The 21,854-nt window shown below is 30.5% G+C and overlaps 2 protein-coding genes across 2 annotated transcripts; both read right to left on the bottom strand.

Moving 5' to 3' along the window:
- Positions 1 to 367: 367 nt before the first annotated feature.
- LOC128387219 (protein argonaute-2-like) lies at positions 368 to 3,586 on the bottom strand. Its single transcript, XM_053346399.1, has 3 exons — positions 1,377 to 3,586; positions 1,003 to 1,274; positions 368 to 940 (listed from the first exon to the last, which is right to left on the bottom strand). The coding sequence occupies exons 1-3, from the start codon at positions 3,559 to 3,561 to the stop codon at positions 638 to 640; spliced, it is 2,760 nt and encodes a 919-aa protein (XP_053202374.1). The 5' UTR covers positions 3,562 to 3,586; the 3' UTR covers positions 368 to 637.
- A 215-nt stretch (positions 3,587 to 3,801) lies between these two features.
- Positions 3,802 to 19,405, bottom strand: LOC128386947 (cyclic nucleotide-gated cation channel subunit A-like). The gene is made up of 5 exons (XM_053346063.1): positions 18,522 to 19,405; positions 18,225 to 18,436; positions 5,838 to 6,173; positions 4,884 to 5,329; positions 3,802 to 4,793 (listed from the first exon to the last, which is right to left on the bottom strand). Exons 1-5 carry the CDS (start codon positions 18,545 to 18,547, stop codon positions 4,188 to 4,190), a joined length of 1,626 nt encoding a protein of 541 aa, XP_053202038.1. The 5' UTR covers positions 18,548 to 19,405; the 3' UTR covers positions 3,802 to 4,187.
- Positions 19,406 to 21,854: the final 2,449 nt, after the last annotated feature.

The following is a 21,854-nucleotide window of genomic DNA, read 5'->3' as shown; positions in this document are numbered from 1 at the left end:
CGAATTAACTGAATAGCCACAAATCAACATCTTTACTAAATTCCAATTAATTCTAAATTATCTTCTTTCTCTTTTTTTCTTTGCCAATCTTTTTCATTCTACTTCCTAAAAAACCATTCAAAAAGATTGGAAGAATCAAAAGAAATGTAAATTCTTGTAACTTCTTAATTGCTTCAATTCCAATGAGTTAAAACAAAATTTTCTCCTTTCTATTTGATTGTCTTTCTCTCGGATCAATCATTTACAATTAATTCACCTAATCGATTGTTTCATAGTCAAAATATGCTTGGAAGAAAAAGACAAAAATTGATTACCATTATTTAAAACCATTGGAACAATTAACTTATTGCCAACTATTAATTTAGTTACAAATGATTAAGAGACTTAAAATTTTTCATTTACAAAATTATTCCATAGTTAATTAAAATCGAATCGACATAAATCGATAACTTAATAATGTGTATTCCCTTTTTGACTCTTGTAATATAATTTTAAATTAAAACAAAGATTTTTTTCGATAAAAAATTCAAATTAACAAGAAAATGACTTTAAATTTACAATTTAAGTACAATTTGACTGGAGAGTTGTTATTGATTGTTTCAAGGTTAAAATATGATTGGAAGACTTGAATTGAGAGTTAAATGAAATAAAAGTTGATCATAAGTCGATGGTGAATTTGGATGGACTTTTCTACTTGTTTCCGTTCGTAGTCTGGGTCACTTGTTGATTCTCTCCTGTCGTCGATTCGTTCGGTGTTTATTAAATGTTGACGAGCTCGAAAAGCGGCCAAATGAGCATATTGAACGGGCGCTGGAATACTAATAACTCGAGTACATTTAACGTAAATGTGACAAAGATGAAAAGTCAACAGGTAGAGATCATTGAGTTGGAAATTGTTCTCGTCAATTAAAATGTGATAATGACTTGGCTTTGATGTTCCCTGTGAAGGTAATTATTGAGATTATTTGATCTATTGTGACAATTTGATTAATTTATACTTACCAATGAACTTGAGTGACTACAAAGATAGAAATCGGATCCATCGTTTGTGGCAACGATTTTTTGATTAACCAAAGTTCCTGATGGGACATTTTTCGCTTTGCCATCGCTCTCTTCTTGGTTCTCAGGCTTAAGTCGAGTGTGATGCCGCTTTTGTACAACTATTAGAGTAACGGATGGTCGATAAGTAGACTTTAAATTGTACTTTCTCATTAATCTATCAAATGCCTCGGGCATTCTTCCGATCTCTTTTTCCAATACCATTGAAAATTGACCTGATGGATTAAAATGTATAAATGATAACGAGTTTAAGATGTTGCATAGAACGAATTAAAGAAATACTGAGATTCAAGCAAAGCACAAAAGGTTTCTCTTACCGTCACTAACTCCATCACGATAAAAGATCAATCTACCAGGAAGAATATCTTCAACATCACCATCGTGTCGATTTTTGCTAATGTAATTCTTCATCAGCTCATATACCATATCGGGGAAATCTTGGATTATCTCGTCTTTTGATCGTGGTTGAAGTTTGACACTCGCTGAGTATTTGGTGTGATTTTTGTCGTAAGATGCGACACAAGCAGCGATTGAATAAGACATTTTGTCAGTAGGATGAGTCACATCAGCGCCCATGATGATAGTGGATTTAGAGCCAAGGATGCGAGAAACTGAATCGTCGTTATCGATGATGTTGTTGGTACCACCGAGTTTAGCATTCATCTTGAGGAAAATATTGGATAGTATGAAAAACCCTTTATCGTTGATTGAAATTTTTAAATTAGATTCAACAACACACTGAGTATTGAACCCATACTCAACATCACCATATCTCTTGATTTCATGATAAATACTATCATCTTTAGATCGAGTAATGATGAACATGATTAGATGAGGAAGATCAATTTTTCTATCGCGATATTGGTTGTAGATATTTTTCAGAACTTTTCTAACGGCGACATTATCATATCTGATCGAATGTCCACCTTCCCAATAAACTGGTTCTCCGATTTGAGCTCCTTTGTCTTCACCAAATGATTGTAGTTTGGAGACGAATTGGTTGATTAAAGATGAACTTTGTTGAGTAAAATTGACAATAAACCAACGATGATTGGGAATGTTGATTCCTTTGGAGATTTTCTTGTCTTTGATGCTCCATTTTCCAGATTCAGGAGTAAATGATTCACTTTTACACGATAATTTGGGAACATCTAAACAAAATCCTTCGACTTGAACTGGGCTATTGGAAAGATCGATACTGAATTCTCTAAGATAATCAACATTATCTTTTTTCACCATTTCGGCAGAGTCATTGATCGATTTGAATCTATCGTCACAATCTTGAGCACAGGATTTGATGAAGTGAGTCAATTCTTGTTGATTTAAAGTCCGTGGTTGTTGTTTAGCGACCAATTGACAAACTTCCAAAGGTAAATACGAAGGTCGTTTAACATTTCCGACGATGGCACAAGGAAGATTCTTATAAGTAATCGGGAGAGAATATTTTTCCATGAAAAAATCAGCAACTGAAATGTTTCGATCTCCATGATCGGTGGTTTGGATGAAGAAAGTTTCACTTGGAGAAGTTCTGGTTAATCCTCTGAACTTGAACTTCATCTTTGTTGGTGTGTGATTCACTTCAATTGTTAAATTCATCAATTCTTTCTCAATCATCGATAAATTAGCTTCGATTCCTGGTTGATTAGGAACTAAACTGATGCAAACAAGTGGATCGATGTTTCGAGTATTATTATTAGTACTTCCTTTTCGAACTGGAACAGTTTTCACAATATTACGAACAAAGTCGATTAAGTCACAAGCCTTGTAGAAAACAGTTGAACTTTTATCGATGACCAAAGACAATCCACTCGCTGTTTTCCTTATACTTTGATGATGACCACTAACTATGTATTTACCTTTGCCAATATCAACAAGTTTCTTTTCCGTTGTCTCGAGTTTAGGAAATACACAATTACCAAGAGGAATTTGGTAGGCTGATGGTCCACACCTTAGGATAATGTCCAAAGCACGAATAGCATCTTGGGGAACAGGACTTGTTGATGAGTGAATTTTATTACCAAAATATTCTGATAATTTACTAAAATCAACTTCAGTTGCAAACCTAATACGAATCCGATAGCCATGAGCTCCAACCTCTTCTAATTTGAGATAATGACATGAAACATTATTCTTCGTAGTTCCAAGAGACGGAATCGGTCTAATTGTGTACAGATTATGAGCTCCATCGAAAACAGGCCTCAAAAAGGTCATTCTCGAAGGTTCGAAGAAAAAACCCCCAACATTTTGTTCACGATGAACCAATTTTGCTATAACACTACGTTGATATTCAGAATGAAGTTCTTGAGATTTTGGTGGGCATTTTGTAACATACTCAATGAATTGTTCCCCTTGAAACTTTCCTTTGTCAATTTTAACATCGTAATGATACACTAAACACTTTGGAATATCAAGATGATAATGATTACTAGTCAAATTTATTGTCCTATTAGAAGGTGACAATTGTTTTGAACAATCATCAATCCTTTTCTTCTTAGTTAACATCGTTAACTTGATTTTCCTTAATGTAATGTTATGTAAACAAAAGCTGTAACCATGACAACGAAGAAACCGGCAAATTTAAATCTATCAAGAAATGAATCAAATAGAACCTTGAGAGAAAGTTGTAACCCCCTTGAGACCAATATTCTTGAGAAAAGAAAAAGTTTAGAGGTCATTTCTGAAAACTAGAGCATTTAATCATCAACAAGATTCACAATGACTATTAACATAAGTATTTTCGAACTCATGAGAACGATATTTTTGGAGCTCTCAATCTGTACATTATCAGGCTGACCCTATCTCTTGGAACCAACAAGAACGATTTGCTATGTCATTAGCTGAAATCACCAAAAAGTGGCCTGAGTATCATTCCTCGAGACGCTTTTCGTACTCTGGATATCATCCTGAAATATGCAGTTTACTCGCGAGATTGTCTCAAGTGACTTTTAAACATCTTTTCCGACAAATGACCGGAACAACATTTAAGCTTTTGCCTCAGGTTTTTCATTTCCTTTAATTCAAACGTATGGGTTTTGTACATTACCTGATTTACAGGTTATATTAGTAAGAAAAAGATCGGAAATAAATCGAAAAGTCTTTTATTTTTGTTGAACAGAATTGATTGAATTTTATTCACTTGAATTTCCGTTAATTGTTAACTCATAGCGTCTTTCCAAATGGTACAAACGTTGTTTAATCTTCTTCTGAGCTGCTGAATATTCAGCTAAAAGTCTCGCGAATCGAGTAGTTAATGTATCAATATTAGACTCTAACCGAACACAGCGATCTTCTAATCTTTCTCGTTCCCTTTGACCTCGTTTCAATGCATCTTCATCAAGTAGACCATCTTTAAGTAATATTTGTTTCCCTCTTTCAATTAGCATCTCTTTAGCCTCCGGGTATTCCTCCAATACCTCCCAAAGATCTTGTTTAGAGAGAACAAAACAATCCGAATAACCAACGGACCGAACATTGGCTGTCCGTCTATTACCAGTCTTATTACCACGAATATTCAAAATGGACAGTTCACCAAAAACGGAGCCATCGCTTAAAGTGACCAGAATCGTTTTACCGTCATCACCGACAACCGATAAACGGCCTCGTTTAACAATATACATTTCCTTTCCAACGTCACCCTTACGACAGATAAAATCTCCTGGACTGAATACTTGAAGGCGCAATTTAAGTACCAATTGAGCTAATAGACCAGATTCACAGTCTTGGAACAATTTAACCTATTGAACAATTTAGAACAGAAAAAAAAGGAATCGATTCTGATTAAATTTGATTGGAACAATTTGAATCAACTAGAAAATCGTAATAACCTTTTTCAATGTATCTAAATGAATATGCATCGCAATCTCTGCTCGTAGTTTATCAGGTAAGATCGAAATGACCGCTTCCTCGTCGAGTGATTGTTTATTTGACCATAAATAGTCGAACCACTTGATGACCCGTTTCTCAAGTTCTTTTGAAACTTTTCTGAATTCCATGTACTGTTTAATTGCGTCCATTCGAGACTGAAATTCAGCTCTAGATGCGTTCATATTGGTTATCATGGAACCCACATTACCCACAATGGTGGCAAAAATAAGGACACCGATTAAAAAGTCAAAGATGACAAAAATATATTCCTCATCTCGAGTAGGAACCGGAACTTCACCGATGGCAGTTAAGGTCAAGGTTGACCAATAGAAACAGTAAACATATTGTTGAAAAAATCCTTCACCAGTATTGTTCATACTGTAAACCCAACGGTCAGTATCGAAGCCTAATCATGACAAGTTGGACAATCAATCAAATAAAAACAAGATGAGAAAGACAAAAAAAAAATAATCAATCATAATTATGAAGACAAAATAAATTGTCCTCCAACTAGATAAACAATTAGCACATTTAATGACAATCAACTTGATAATCAAAGGTAAAAATAATCGTAATGATTAAGGTTAGCAAGTCTAATCAATTATTGTCACAATTAATCAACAACTTTCTCTTACTTATATCTATCAATTAGATGATAACATCTTGATTGCTTGAGGATAAACAAGATTATTAAAAAAAAAGGTTAAATTAATGATTAGAATCATAGTTAGTTGATTGTTAATTGTTCACCAATTAAAAAATATGACAACAAAATGTGAATTGATTTGTTTTATTCACAATAATAATCGAGACGCAATAGTAACTTTTGATTGTATTTTCCTTTTGGGAATCAAGTTAATTGTCTTTCACCTTTTTTTTTCTTTAATTAGTTAACTAATTAGTTGATTAATTACCTATAAAACTTGACATAGCGAAATAGAAGCAAGCATTCCAGTGGATTACAACCAGAATGATAAAGATTAATTTACATATTCGAAAGGCATTTGGAAAATTAGTTCGAGTTTCGGTTCGATCGAAACATTCAATTAGACGATGTAATTTAAATAGACGATTAAGACGGACAATTACTGGACAAGGTATGTGTCCATCTTGACAGTTGACCCCAGTGATTAAGTAGAACAGGTCACTTGGTATTAACGAGATTAAATCTAATTTTAATGTTGGACTCGTAACATAATTAACCAACAATTTATCAAGATCACGAACCAGTAAACCCTGTTCCAAGTAACCTAAAGGGTTAATCAAAGTGAAATCAATTAATCAATCAATCAAATAGTGGAAACAAAATTCAATCAATTTTAATCACAACCAAATCAATCAAATTGTTTACTTTTTTGCCACTGATAAATTAAATTGTCGCTGAATGAATTGAATAATATTTAAACTGAATCAATATTAATCATATTAATATATTTACAATTCAATGAAATTATACAAAATTGATTAAATTTGAAAATAAATTATGTCAATAATGTTGAAACAATCAAATTAAATATAAATCAATAATTATTACAATTGATTTTGTATAATCTTTGATTGTGATTGTAAATTAACAATTAAAGGTTAGTCAATGATACAATTTAATTGTTTTATCACCACAGGTTATATTAGAAAGGTTAATTCAATGTTAATCAATGTTAATTGGCAATTTGTTTTAATCAATAAACTAACAATTAAATGAAAGAAAATTTCATTGCAAATGTTTGTATAGTAATTAAACTGCCATGTGAGTTTACAATAAATGTTTACAAGTAATTAAATCTAATTGAATTAGGATTTCCAATCAACATTAAAGGTTAATTATCTGTCCCTTGTGTGAAACAATTAGTAAATTTCCTATCAGAACAATTGATAAAAGTAAATGGTTAACAATGAAGAAGGACAAATATCATGATAATAATAGGAAAACATGATAAATTTAAGTGATTCAAGTTTAAAAATCAATTGAATGATTTCACCATCAGAATTATTATCTGATTATCATGTTGATTTTTTACTTAACATTCAAAGGATATAACAACGATTCTCATGGTAGTATATGAGTCATTTTTATCATGACAAACATGGTGAAGTAAATAAATATACACACAGAATCTGAATCATTTGAACAAGATTGTAAATTGAAGTTTGTTGTCTCAGCTTATGTGAAAAGATTCAAAATGGATTTCCGGTGATGCGGAAATATAAATGAGAGAGAGAGAGGAAAATGAAGATGAGGATGAGGATGAAACAATGTTTTTCAGGGAAACAGATATTATTATGCCCTGGAAAAGACGATGAAGATGAAAAGTAAGCCCTTGAAGGTTAATGTTATTTAGTTTAATCTTGTTTAATGTTGAAGATTGTAACCGGAGAAGGAAATAGAAAACTCAGAGGGAGAGAGACTGAGAGAGTGGAAAAGGATGGGTAAGTAGGTGTAGTGGGTGGTGGTGGTGATGATGATGATAGAAATGAGAATATTACAATTGAAAGAAGAAGAAAATCCTTGAATGATTCGTATCCATGGTTACCCAATAAGATGCTGAACCATTTTCCATCCAATAGACTTTATATAAATAACACTGTCATATTGTTCAATTGAGGCTGTTTGTAAATCCATCTTTTTTTGCTTCATGTCATTTGAATGTCAACCATGATTGTGGTTTAAGGATTAAGTTGCTTTATAGCTTGAAACAGTCAGATAATCACGATGAATTTACATGAAATTCTGATCAGATTAATATTGTTAATATTCAATTGTGGTTTTATCTTTGACATGTAATCATTTATTACCTAACAAGAGAAAAAGTTTTTACACCTTGATTATTATCCTTGATTCTCTCTCTTTCATTCTCATTGATTAATTAACTATTCAATATAATCCAACCATCATCCTAATGGTTAATTAGTTTTAATTGGTTTTAATTGTTATCCCAAATCAAATTAATTTACAGTTTGTTTTGATTGCTGATAGAATACCCTTAGAGTTGGACATTTATATTATCAGTTTTTGTATAACTATCATTGAGAAACAATCAACCGATAAGATAATGACAATTAAAAGATTAAGGGTATTATGTTAACTATTATGGGTTAATCTAATCACTACTTTTGGATAGCAATTAATTGATTGATTTTATTATTAAACAGGCAGCTAATTGTCTTTGACAGTAACAATTAACTTTGGTTATTACCTTGTGACATGAAGTTTGATGTAATTTTAATGGTGCCATCATAATCAGATGATGATCAAATTGATTCAACTAATTTACTGGATTAGTGAGTGAAAAAATTACATAATCGACTTGATCAATTGTAAAGAAAAAAGTTGTAAAAAAGTTTCGATTGATTGTTTCGAACTTTTTTCCTCTCTCTTTATCCAATTTTACTTTCCAAATAGACTATTAATCTGTATTAATCTTGTTGGAGATTAAGATGAAGATAATCTGATTACCATGAAAATGAATAAAAATATTCATATTGATATTGATTGAATCGAGTGAAAATTTTGAAAAGTTAAAAAAAATTCATTCAATGTTTTGATCAATCAATTTGGATACATTGATCAAAGTGAAACAATTTAAAGTCTAAACTTGATTAATTGATTTTTCAATAGGATTCAAGTGAACAATTTATTATTATCATGATCATGATAAGTTGAGGGAGGGAGGAAATTGAACCAGAATGATGAGTAAATCAAGAGGATGACAAATTGACTAAATGCTCTCACCAGAAATCAATTTATCTGAAAGATGATGATGTAAATAATGAAGCAAATGACAATGATGATTAAAATGATGATCAGGATGATGATCATTTTCATTTCATATCACCTTTTCATCATTTTGAGTAATATAACTTTTTTTTCACTGGCACTTGAATAATAAATAATGTATATTATCATCATACACAATTACTCAGTCACAACAGTTAACATCATCTTCATCCTTCATCATCCTTATTAAATTTCAATACAAGTAAAAAATGTAATATTTTTTTCTCATTCAATTGAATAATAAAATTGGAAGACACAATTTCCATGTTTCATATTCATTCGGTGAATATTATTGTTATCATTACATGATATTTAGACCAAGAACTTTTTCTCATCCTTTTTGAATATTTTTCATCATCTTCTTCCTCTTTTTAGGCTCATCAGAGAGAGAGAGAGAGAGAGAGAGAGAGACTGAGGCTAAGTGGAATGAAGATACTTACGGATGAACATTTTATATGGAAAAAAATATTCGTTGACAAGATGAAATTTCCAAGTGAATTCATGAGAAGATGGAAAAGTTTTTTTTTCTCTTCCTCTAATACTTAAAGTCGATGTTCAGGATGAAGAAAAGGAAGAGAATATCTTCCTGAGATGAAGGAGAAAAGAAAAAGATGATTGACGAATTCAAAGTTATCGTTCCTATTCAGCTCATTCATTTTGATTTATATTCGTTGATACTTTCAGATTATTCTGATCATATTCATAGTGATATTATTAGACTATCCATCAATGAGAAAAGATGATGAGAGAAAGTCTTGATCGTCGTTTGTGTGAGCAAAAGGGAAACATGAGCAACATGGAAGAGAAAATCATGTTTAAAGGAAAATTCTCTTATTCCTTCTAAATCTTGATCTTCCATGAAAAGTGTCATGTAAACATTGAATCAAATCATCTGATAAACATATACAATGTCAATGATTCATGAATGATCCTTTACCTGGAATAAATAAAAGGTTAAAACATTGACATAAACATATCGCAAGTAACAATGGGATAAAATTATCGATATCATGAGTTGGAATATACACTAAAATTGATCAACAACAATCAAAGATTATCGGTCATAGATCGTATTGATCGGCATTCACAAGAAAATATGATAATAACCAAACAGAAAAGATAACTCATATTAGTCCAAGGAATCCAATCATCATCATCATCATCATCATGATAATAATGATATAATAAGCCGATGATACTGATGATGATTATCATTATAAAGATAACAAGCTAAGAGTAATTTATTTAGCTGAATAAATTATCTCAACAGTAATCAAAGAAAATGTTTATTTCTCCAAGTTCATTCATTGGGTCAATAGAATACATAACTTTTATATAAATGGAATTACTATTCGGACAAAAATATAAGAACCATAAATTTCCGCTTCTTAATTTATCGTTTTCTACCCTCATCTATTAATATTTACTATTCTAAATATAATCTTTTTCCACCTCCATGTAATATCACCAATCATTATCATCTCCTCATATTTACCTTCAAATGATCAAAAATTTTCTAACCACTTCCAATGTATCGAGTGTTATTATTTTCATACTCAAAAAATTGACATCATTTTGTTGTTTATCCTTAAGCTCAACATATTAGCTCTCTATCATCATCGTCATCATCATTATAATCATATCCCCTTTGCTCATCTATTTGTCATCCTCATCAACCAGATAACATAAAATGAATAAACTCTCATGGGAATATCATCATATTCATTTTGACCCAGATAACCAACATTGTCTCAACCAATAAATGTTGTATCACAATCTAAATCCATGTGGATAAATAATAGATTGATCAAGTTATGATCAGACCAAAAGAACGAAAGAAAAGTTCTGAACTAAATTCAATGCCGATAAACATGATGATAAGTAAAAATATTAGACGAAATTCATATGCAATTACATTCGTTCTATTAATATTTCTAATGATACAGATTCCAATTCTCTTTTACTTAACAGCTTATCCTCGGTGGGAGTTAATTTCTGAGGGATACCCATGATAATGAACAGTTTTCCACCATCAGCATCACCAACACCATCATGGAACATAATCTAAGTCTCCCATCTTATGATAAGAACTTTCCCCCCCTCACATTCATGGTAATATATATTATCTGCTTCGATTAAGTTAATTTCATGGTGAATCTACATGAATTCATATTATCACTCATTCACCTTATCATCTTCAACCCCTCCCTGTAAATAACAATGTTTATGTTACCATTAATACATATTGATTTTATATATCATTTCAACTGTCACCTCGAATCCATTATCATCTAAATACACATATTATCACATGATGAATATAAGTGACATATATTTATCTCTCATCTTTCAATGATAATTATTTTCTTCACCATCACCATGGTGAGTAAATGTAACTTGATTAATAATTTTCCCTCACTTGAAAGTTCAGTGAAACTTTTCTCCCTTCAAAATTCATTATTATTTTTATCATTAAACCAAACATTGTATTCAAATGTTAATTATATCTCATGAATGAACAACTTAAGAAGCAGGTTCAGGGTGGAGGAGGTAAAATTTTCATGATGCATTTTTGTTCCTCATTCAAGTGTTTGCAACTGAAATCGAAAGTTTCGATTGGAAACTTTGATAAGATTATATTGGGGAAAAAAGAAGAAGAAAAAAAGTTCATTCTCTCAATGATTTTCATGATTTTCTTTCTTTGAATAATGAACATTAGAAAAATACATTAATGATAAATAGAGAGAAAGAGTTAGTGAGTTGATCACTTTTTGTTTATCAATGAAAATCTTCATGAAAACCTATTATCTCCCACTCGCAAGTACTTTACCACCCCAAGAACAACAACTTCCAATGTTAATATTATATTTATCCTGAGTCAATATGACTCAAGATGATGATGAGAAATACATGATATAAGAAGAGAGAGAGAGAGACTGAGGGTGAGAATTATCATTTTCTGTCTTCCACCGCCCAAGTTATACACTATTACCATTCTAAACCATAATGGTGATGATAATAACAATCATGCTGATGGAAACGATAATTCATGAATATAATATAACACAAAAAGGAAGAAATTTTTTTTCTTATTCTCTTTTTTTTTCCATGATAATATTTCCAATCTTGAAACTTTTTCTTCCCTCCAGTTGAATCTTTTTTCATATTTCTTTCTTTCTCTCTGTCTCTTCTTGTTAAGTATCAAAATTTTATTACACAGAACTTAACTGGGCACATACTGGACATTAGTGTTGACATTATTATCAGAAATGATTCCCCATGAAATGATACAATCTATATAATAGTAATATCACAATTTTTGATCAAACTCAATGAATCGGGAATAAAGTTCATCTCAAGTATGAGCAAAAGAAGCGGAAGAAATGATAATACAGAATAACGGAACTGAAAAGAAATCACTCCCTGTCGTTGATCAGTTGATGGTGACAATCAAACTAACAGCATTCCCACACTGTCTAAGTAAATTGTTGTTATTAAATGAAAACATGAGAAAAGTGTTTCAATTGAATAACTTCCTACTTCCTTATTTTGTTCAATCTTTTCCTTAACATCTTCAGTGGATATTTATCAATGGCCATCGGTCACCGGATCATCTGAGAGGTTTAACTGTCAAAAGTTTAACTGAAAGTGAAATGACTGGTCGATCAAAAGCTGATGGTCATCATTGTGAACAATTATTAAGACGATGGTCAATCTTTTCATGATAAGCTGATATTTACATTGAAAAACAATGATGGTGTCACTTGAAGTGAGCTCAAAGTTGATGACATAATAATTGTGATTATCTTGAATCATTTTCTTATCACGAAGATTAAGATTGATCAAATTGGTGATCATGGTGATATTAATTTAAACTTTATTACAACAACAAGAGTGAGGAAAATTAGATTGGAACAAAAAAAGTTCCAATTCATTTTTATCACCCGACAAACAATGGAGTAAGAATCAATATCATGATGACCATGAGCTTTTTCCCACTTTTTTCTTGACCAACAAAAATAAACAGAATCCTAATGACCTTAGAGAGAGAGAGAGAGAGAGAGAGAGAGAATCTTTCTCATATTTCACCATTATCATGATGATCATTATTTTATTATCGTTGAACATCATGATAACATCATTCTCAGAGCTTTATTTCAACATGATTGAGATGATATTGGATTAAAATGTAAGGTGAGGTGGGAAATAAGGGTTGATAAACCTCTGGCGAAGACAAAAAATTCAATAGCTGATAGAACAGCATTAGTTATCTCATCAGATTAATATCATGATTGAATTTTCATCACAGATAAAGTTTCAATCTTATCTGAAAAGATACATGAAGGAAATATCATTTTCTCTGACTTATAAGTAAACTTGAGACTCTAAAGTAATTATTCATGATAAAAGATTCAGTAATCCTGATGGTAAGGTGAAAATAAGATGAACGTGATTCTAATGAAACATTTTAACTATCACGTTGTGAATAACAGATTATCACTGTGGATGGGAACAAGAATCATTCAAATATCACCTTTGTCAACAGTCTCATAGCATTAGATCATTTCATTCAATTGAGATTATTGATAACAATGAAACCAGAATCATGATGATGGTCAAACAGATAATATTTTATATTAAATCAGTAAGGATACAAGGTTATGCTGATGATTGAGGAAGAGTATCTAAATAAAGGTTATCCAGTCAAAGAACAATTCTTGATTCAGCAATCACCATGATCATCATCATAATCATAGAAAACCAGATTTTCCTCAATTATTATGGTTCTTTTGGTCTAACGAGTTAATGATTTCTTTGGACAATTTATCCGAGGAGGGAAATGTAACCCATAGAGGAGGAGAAAAGGATGAAAATGGAAAAAAAGTTCCAACATGATATCAGAATCCAACATCTTACAGAACTTTCTTTCAGATTATTCCACTCCCAGTCTTACCACCATTTACTTGAATCTCTCTCTCTCTCTCTCTCTCTCTCTCTCTCTTTCACCGTAATCTTTTACTGTCACTCAAATATCAGGATAATGATTCAGATTTTCCGCCTGAATTTACATCTTATTGTTTTTCTCTCATCTGTTTTTGTTTCACTTTCACACCATGAATAAAATATAAAAACAAACACTTATCAACCTTTAGGCAATTTTCAATTCCTATTATCACAAATGATTCAGCTTATGTTTCATGGTGAAAATAATGTCACCATGATGTGTTTTTTAATTGCATCTCTCATCTGGTAAGAAGAAAAAAAAACATTGAAAGAGACAAAAGCAACAATAGAGAAGTGAAATGTTATTCAGCTACAGAAAACTGTTCACAAAGTTCTGGTTGCAACTGACAATTGACTTTTATCCCGGGAATTAATATTACCATTGTCTTTGTACTTTTTCCAAGGCAAGAAAATGATCTGACCTGCAAGGACCAAAAAAAAAATAAAGACCAGGAAAAAACAACCTGAACATTTGTTACTTAATCTTCATATGATTTGATCCTCGAGGATTAAGTAACCTCATTCCGTTTCCAGTTTAGTTCAACTACTTTTCCCATGTATGTTTGATTATCCATTGGATGTAAGATGAGATAAAAACTGATTGCAGGAGGAGGATGAAGATAAGATAAAGGATACAAATGGATTTATCAAGATGATGCAATAAATTTCAAATCCTCTGACTACTTCCGCCTTCATCTTTATATCCTCCTTGTATTATCAGCTATTATTTTTTTCTTCCTCTTCTTTGATTAATCAATCATCACAAATCTAATCTGATTTGAGGTTATCAGGGTCCAACATGATTACGATAAAATAATCTAATCATCAACTCTCATCTCTTTTTCAAGATAATTTGGATTCGATAATTTTAAATGGTCAATATTTGAATTGGAAAAACAAAAATTTTTTGTTCTAAGAAACAAAAAGTTTCGAGTAACAATCTGATCTCCACCTTGAACTTGAGTAAATTATCATGAAATCAGAAAATTGGAAATCAATTTGTTAGAATTTGGTATAATTCATTAATCCTTATCATGATCCAATTCTCTGATTGATTCAATTCCTTTGGTTAATCAACAATTCTTAGCTTACCAAAATAATCAGAGCCATTAATCATGATTTGAAACTCTGATTATTAAGAAAAACAAAAAGCTTGTTGATTAGTTGATTAATTTTCCCTTTTATTTTGCTTCTTTTCCCATGTGATTGATTAAGACATGTTATCAATTGGTGAAGGTTAAACCCGATAATTAGCTTTGTTTATTTTTCTCTTCTATTGTGTTAATTATTTTTGTCATTTTCTATCATATTAAATGTTATTATTTAATCCATAAGACACCTCCAAGTGCATTAGCAGGAAAAGGAAACAGAGAAAGTGAATGAGAAAGAAAAGAAGACAAGAAAAAAAAAACTCGAAAAAATTGTTCTAACAAGTTCGAGTTTTTGTTTTTTCTTCATTATCTAGCCTTCCATAAACCTATTCATCATTTATTATCACTATTATTACGTAAACATTATCAGTCACCATCAAAGTAAATTAAATAATGTAACTTGATTAACCTTCACTCATCAACTGTATCAACAAGTTATAGTGATGGAAAATGTCATCAATTTTTTTTTCATCTCCATCATCCACTCACTTTTAATCCTCTTCATTATCATCGAGATGATTATCCCTTTTGTTATTGAATTTTCTGTTCATCTAGTTTTCTTTTTTGATGGAAAGAAAAAATTTCAAGAACTTTTATCCTCATTTTTGTTTTTCTCCATGTTAACATTTTTTACTCTGACCAGTTGACCAGTGAAGAGCAGTAATGATGAAAACAACATAATCTTGGACCAACAATTACCCATGATGATGAGATGATTCAATAAATTGGTCATCATGATAGTCTGATCAGTATTATATCCTCATGATAAAAGAGCTGAACAATCACAAGATGAATCAAGGATGAGATGAAAAAAAAGATGATTCCGATTCCAAGGTAACCGCAAATACTAATAAAATTAAGTTGTAAGTTCAATATTTGATGTTTACTACTGTGATCAAGATGATAAACCAGCGATGACCATCAGATTGACCAACTTGGTGATTAAAAAAAAGGTAATAATAAGAGTGAGAGATTGAAAACTACAGGAAAATTTGATGACAAATAAAACATGAAAATCCATGTGAATCCATTGAATCAATGAAATTTTGTTGAGAGGAAAAGTTTTTTCTCTCCTGAAACATGATGAAAATATCACTTTTTCCACCGAGAAATAAGTGGAAAAAGTTAATTCTAATTGAGAAAATGAGAAAAATGTTGTAAATCCAATTGCTTGTTCACGATTAATTAGTTATTTTGTTCATGTTTATCACTATCAAGTTGATAATTTGTTTGATATAATTAAGTTTCAAGCGGAAATTAACTTTCACTTCCGGGTAACATTCGCCTTGGCCTATTAAAATGTTTAGTTACAATAATTATACCAAAGTTTAATAAATATGAAAAAAAAATCGTATATTCATCCTGAAGTTTATCATGAAAAAAGAGACTCAAGTTGAATTATCAATATTAATAACATTGGAAAAGCTTAGCTGACAATCAATGCTCTCTGAGCATAATGAAATGAAACTGATATTGAATTACAATTAGTGTAAAAAAACGTATACATGATTATCAAAGTTCAATCAAATTAGATTCTCATGAAAAAAAGTTCATTTCAACTTTTTTTTTCTGATATTTCATTCATCTTTTTTTCTAGTTACCTTAAGGCGATTAAACAAAAAATAATTTCATGTCAATTTGACAATTGGGAGGTAAAAATATCAAAACATGAAGATTCATGAAGATGCGGAAACAGAATAACTCAAGTTGATTGTTTGCAACATTTTCATGGTGAATTTTAAACTGAATTCAATTAAAGTGAAATATGAACCAAGAAATTCACGAAGAGATTGAAAATGAACTTATCAACTTTATTTTCGGTTCATGATTGTGATGATAATTGTTTCTCAATTTTTTGCGGTTTTTTTTTTCATTCTGATAAATTCTGAGATTAAACCACCAGAATCCTTTATCAGAATTGTCATCACATTTATCACATATAATAATGATCAATAGTAATCATTAAATCAGAATCAATCACTTTGAGTTTTTATCATTCAATTTTCAACAGATTAACATGAGAGATCAAAGAATTGATTTTGATGATCATCATCAGATTCATCTAATTGTGATCAATTAAATCTTAACAAAATTAAATTAACCTTAATGTGAATACAAAAGCAATTTAATTAATACAATTGTAATGTTAAACATCATTAATTGTTTGTTTTAAGTAAATTTACTTCTTCAATTAAAGGGAATCAATAATTACATTAAATGAAACCTAATGAATGAAATTTTCATCATGTTGATTACAGAATTAAATGTCAAATTTAATTATCATCAAACAAAGTAACAATTTGATTCACTAATTGTTTACTCAATATCAAGAGTTGATAATATATTAACAATCATAATTATAGTCGAGTTGATTGTTTCACCATCATGATGAACACTTGGAAACTTTTTTATACTCATATTCCCATGAATAGCATTCAGCTAATAACTATCAAAGTAACAGAATTAATTGTCACAATTGTAGTAAGAAATTATCTTGATTAAACTAAATCAACTAATTATCTGAAATGAGATTTTTCTTTCTCGCCAATAAACAATTTCGAGCTATGAACGAATATAAGAAAAAAAAATAAACTTCTAATGTTGACATTGTAACAGAATAAGAAAAAGTTACCAGAATTTATATTAATATAAATTATCAACAAATTGACTGTTAACGATCAATGAAGTGATCACAATTTAGATCAAAATGATTATCCAATTTGTTAGCGATTTATTTCAATTGATTAATTGTTTCACACTCGAAAGAGAGAAAGAGAGATGAAAAATCATTTCATTTATCATGAATACTTAATATGATCAGAACTTTTTTTTTCAGAACTCCCTGATTAACGGTAATTATATAAAGTAACACTTTCAATTAGCCTGTTACATTGGAATGACAATTAATGTCTTCTGAGAATATGGTGAAAAAAATAATTAATTTGATAACAATTGAGATGAAAACTTAATGATAACAATTTACATAATGATGATTAAGGTGATAATTTATCACTAATATTATTGTTAACCTCTTTGAAGATGAATTGTTTTTGTAGTAATCATCATCATCAAGGTTCATTTTCACGATTAACTATGAACAATATTCATGTATAAGGAGATAACAATAAAGTTCATTAATCAAACAGCTAACAATTTAATCGTAATACACCTGAGGTAGGAACCGATTATTTATCACTCAAATAACGGTAAAATTATCAATTATCACGATGGTTAATCGATTGGAGAAAGAATTGAATTTTTGTAACAATTTCCATTATCTCATCTTAGATTTGATTGAAGATGAGATTAAAGAAGATTATAGAATTTGGATTAAGGGTTAAATCTTTTAGCAAAATTTTTTATCAACTTACCTGTTCTCGAGTTGACAAACATATCGACAATATAAACAAAATCACAGATATAATCGATTGCGAACCAAATCCATGGGTGGGAATTGTGGAGTCTCCAGAAAACACTTCGACCGATTATCATTAGGACATTATAAAGGACGGCAACGGTGATAATCCCAAGCCAACGGTAGTAAAATGATTTAGCTGGATCGACAACCCAAGATCCTTTTAATCTGATTGTAAGAATTTAACAAATTTGAACAGTTCGAACTTAATTATTTTCGAAAATTTATTTTTCTCTCCACCTTCAATACTTACTTATCATCTTTACAACCTCTTGGCATTTTCTCAATGATAATTATTGATCAACAATTAAATCTCAATGAAGGTTAAATATTGTCTAATTAGATTCCTTTAGTAAAAAACTTCAATCGTTTTCAATGTAGGAATAAAATTTTTCACTCTCAATGTTAATTTTCAACATTAACTTTAAATCCAATAGTTTGATTACCAAAGTTTCAAAAAAAAAGTCAAATTTCTATTGAAATGAAAAACGGAACTTTCAATTTCAATGAATTAAAATTCAGTAAGTTGGTCACTATTGATAATTAACTGACCACTTAAAAGTTTAAAGCAAAAAGATTAAATTGTTTTGATGTTATTGTGATTTTCTTATTGTTGACTTTGGAGTGGACTTAGTGAAAGTATTAGTTTCTTTTTCATTTAAACAATGTATTCAAGTTTTCATGCTCAGTAGCTGGTTGATGCTCAATTCATACTTGGTAAATTATTGCGATTCAGTTATATGAATTGAGCTCAATTTTTTCACCAACAATCAACATGACTCAAGCTGCCATCTATTATATTGATTAGCTACTAAATCTTCATCTGTCCTCAACTAATTGTCAATTACTCTAAAATTAGACATTTAACTTTGTTAAATTTGTCAATTGTAAATCTTGAAATTGTATTCTAACAATTTAGGAATCGGACTATAAGCTGGTGATCATTCAACGACGAAAAGCTAATTGTTTCCAACTTATCAGCCGATGAAGATGAAAAAAAGGGAAAAACCACCGATACTAATGGTGATGGTTAAAAAGTCACCGAAGACCCAAAGGAATAAGGTGACGGACAAATTGAAAGAGCGGTTAATAATAAAGTACATGCTCATGAACGGCTGAGAAAATAAACCAACAAGATCAATTCTTGAATAATCAAATTACAAAGACAAACAATTATTATCTATCAATTTCTTTCAACATTTATTAAGCATCAATTAAACAATAAACGAACACAAAAACTTCATGATTAAATATTCAGAATCGAAATGAGTAAATTGTAATCATAATTTTTACAGAGCCAATTGCAAATGGTATTTAAAATTTGGCCAATTGCCATGATTGGAATTTCCAAATGAACCACAGGAAAAACATCTCAAATTAACCATTTCTCTGTTGCATTTTGTATAACCACCTCAAACAAATCACCCACTTCCGACAGCTGATTTCACGATGACCAAAATGGCCACAATTTTAGCATAATTTGATTTATTATGTGTCAGAACATCACTAGTAGCAGTTAACTTGCCGAAAATTAAACTATTAATATTTGGGTATCGATACAGATGACCATTTAAGGAAATCATTTTGGTGCTATTATTGGGAAAATCCTTCGAATATTGAGAATTGAAAACTATTGAGAATTCAAGTTCAATTTGTTGTACCAATTATTGGATTCGATGATTTGAAAGTCTTATCAAGCAAAATGGAGATGGTAGTTGCTACAATGTCCTGTAGATGGTGACTCGAGTATCTAAAGTGAAAAGTCCTAATGCTTAAGGTTTTAATGGATTAACTTTGAATTTTAATCTTCGACATTCAAGATTAATCGTTATGATGATTAAGAAACAAGAAACGACAATTGTCTTGTTGAATAAGTGCACGAATAGTCTGGAGTACCATCAGCCGCCAGACCCCACCGCTAGAATTGATTAAATGGAAAAGAGCTAATTATTTTTGAAGATAATTAGATTTGGAGAAAATTTTCACAATCAAAAGAGAGAAAAAGAAAAAAAAGTTTCGAATTTACCTAAGAAAAAAGGAAAAGGATAACATGAGAAAGTTTTTCTTCCCTTCGAGTGACATTCTCTTCGTTTCATCAATGGGCCATAAGTAATTACATGTTTTGATTGCATTGAAGCGAAAGAAGAAGATTGAAATTAGACGATGAAGATGAAGATGAAGATGATAGAACTAAGAAAGTTGTTCTCTCTTTCTTTACTTTTTTTACTCTATCTTCATCATTCTCATTCTCATTCTTATTCTTATTATCATCATTATCATTTCTTGACAAAGTTTTCACCAATTCTTAGCGATTCTGGTAACCGTGAAATTGATTTGCTTCCAGTTGATACCTCAATGGAAATGGATGAAAAAGATGATGAGGAAGATGATGAAATACAAACATCATCTCTTACAGACAACAGATCAAACAATTAAACGTCATTACAATCAACAAAACAACTACAAAAATTAATGGAGAAAGAGAAAGAGAGAGAGAGAGAGTTAAATGACGAAATATTAATAACAACAACGAAACAATTGTTATTATTAATATTTAATATAAGAAATCGAGTTGACAAATAATTCATAATAGTAACACTAATTATTGTCACATTGGTTTGGTGATGTTTTTATAATCATCATAATATGAATTACAGTCAAACTTTAATTAGTTATTTCACTAATTATCTGATTAAAATGTTGTAACATGAAAAAATTATCTAAAGTTGTTTTTATTTCTATCTCTCTAGTGTTCTGAGTTATCATTGGTTCCCAAGCAATTTATTCATTTTTTTACCTGAGGCAATACAAGCATCCTCATCATCCTCTCTTCATCTACTCCTTCACAATCATCGTCTTCCAATCATCATGAATCAATTCCATTCACCTCTTGAAAGATGATGATTATCATCATGAAAGATAATTCAACCTTATCCTACTCAGATTTTGGCTGATAACTTGGAAAGAGTGATGATGATAGAAAAATATTTGATTCATTCGCCCTCAGGGTAAAGTTGTTATTTATATATATATCTATGTATTCAGGATTAATGTTACCACCCTGAGCTTTTTGATTACCTTTTTTTACTATTCCGCTTGAATACCATCAGGTAATAATAGTTCATGGAAATGTTTCATGGTGAGAGTTGACTCTTTGATTATCATGTTGAGTGTGAGTATTTATCAGTAGAAAAGAGGAAGCTAAGTGAAGAGGTAGAAGATTCTGAAAGTCAAGATTATCAAACAGAAAAATTCTGGTGTTACCATGACTTTAGATTGGATTCTGATGGTGGTAAGAGAGAGATAGTTAAGAATTTGTGATTTCATTTCGATTCATCATGAATCTCTAGAGTAAGTTACTGGGAATACGATTTGTTTTTATAGCTTCATCTTTTGTTTTCCCAACAATTCTTGTCATCATTTTGATATAAATCATGATAGACAAAATTTCCGTAAAAATTTTCCATGTTTAGATTTGGTGAAAATCGCCCTTAGGGCAAAGTTTGTTATCGGATCAATATGAATCCTTTTTCACAAGTCACCTTGATATTTAGCAATTACAAATTATAATCAATCAAATTAATCA

Source organism: Panonychus citri, unplaced genomic scaffold (genome assembly GCF_014898815.1).
Source record: "Panonychus citri isolate SS breed McGregor unplaced genomic scaffold, ASM1489881v1 Contig00077, whole genome shotgun sequence".
Lineage (NCBI taxonomy): Eukaryota > Metazoa > Arthropoda > Arachnida > Trombidiformes > Tetranychidae > Panonychus > Panonychus citri.
Note: the sequence above shows the minus strand (reverse complement) of the source record. Positions and strands in the feature narration are given on the sequence as shown.

Bases quoted from the DNA above. Each gene is read 5' to 3' on its own strand.
- LOC128386947 (XM_053346063.1), bottom strand. From the start codon at position 18,547: ATGCCAAGAGGTTGTAAAGATGATAA. The intron at 18,437-18,521 runs GTAAGTATTGAA...TCTTACAATCAG, and splicing joins AGAGGTTGTAAAGATGATAA to ATTAAAAGGATCTTGGGTTG. The intron at 6,174-18,224 runs GTAAGTTGATAA...TTAACCCTTTAG, and splicing joins GTTTGTCAACTCGAGAACAG to GTTACTTGGAACAGGGTTTA.
- LOC128387219 (XM_053346399.1), bottom strand. From the start codon at position 3,561: ATGTTAACTAAGAAGAAAAGGATTGATGATTGTTCAAAACAATTGTCA. The intron at 1,275-1,376 runs GTAAGAGAAACC...TTAATCCATCAG, and splicing joins TCGTGATGGAGTTAGTGACG to GTCAATTTTCAATGGTATTG. The intron at 941-1,002 runs GTAAGTATAAAT...TTACCTTCACAG, and splicing joins GTAGTCACTCAAGTTCATTG to GGAACATCAAAGCCAAGTCA.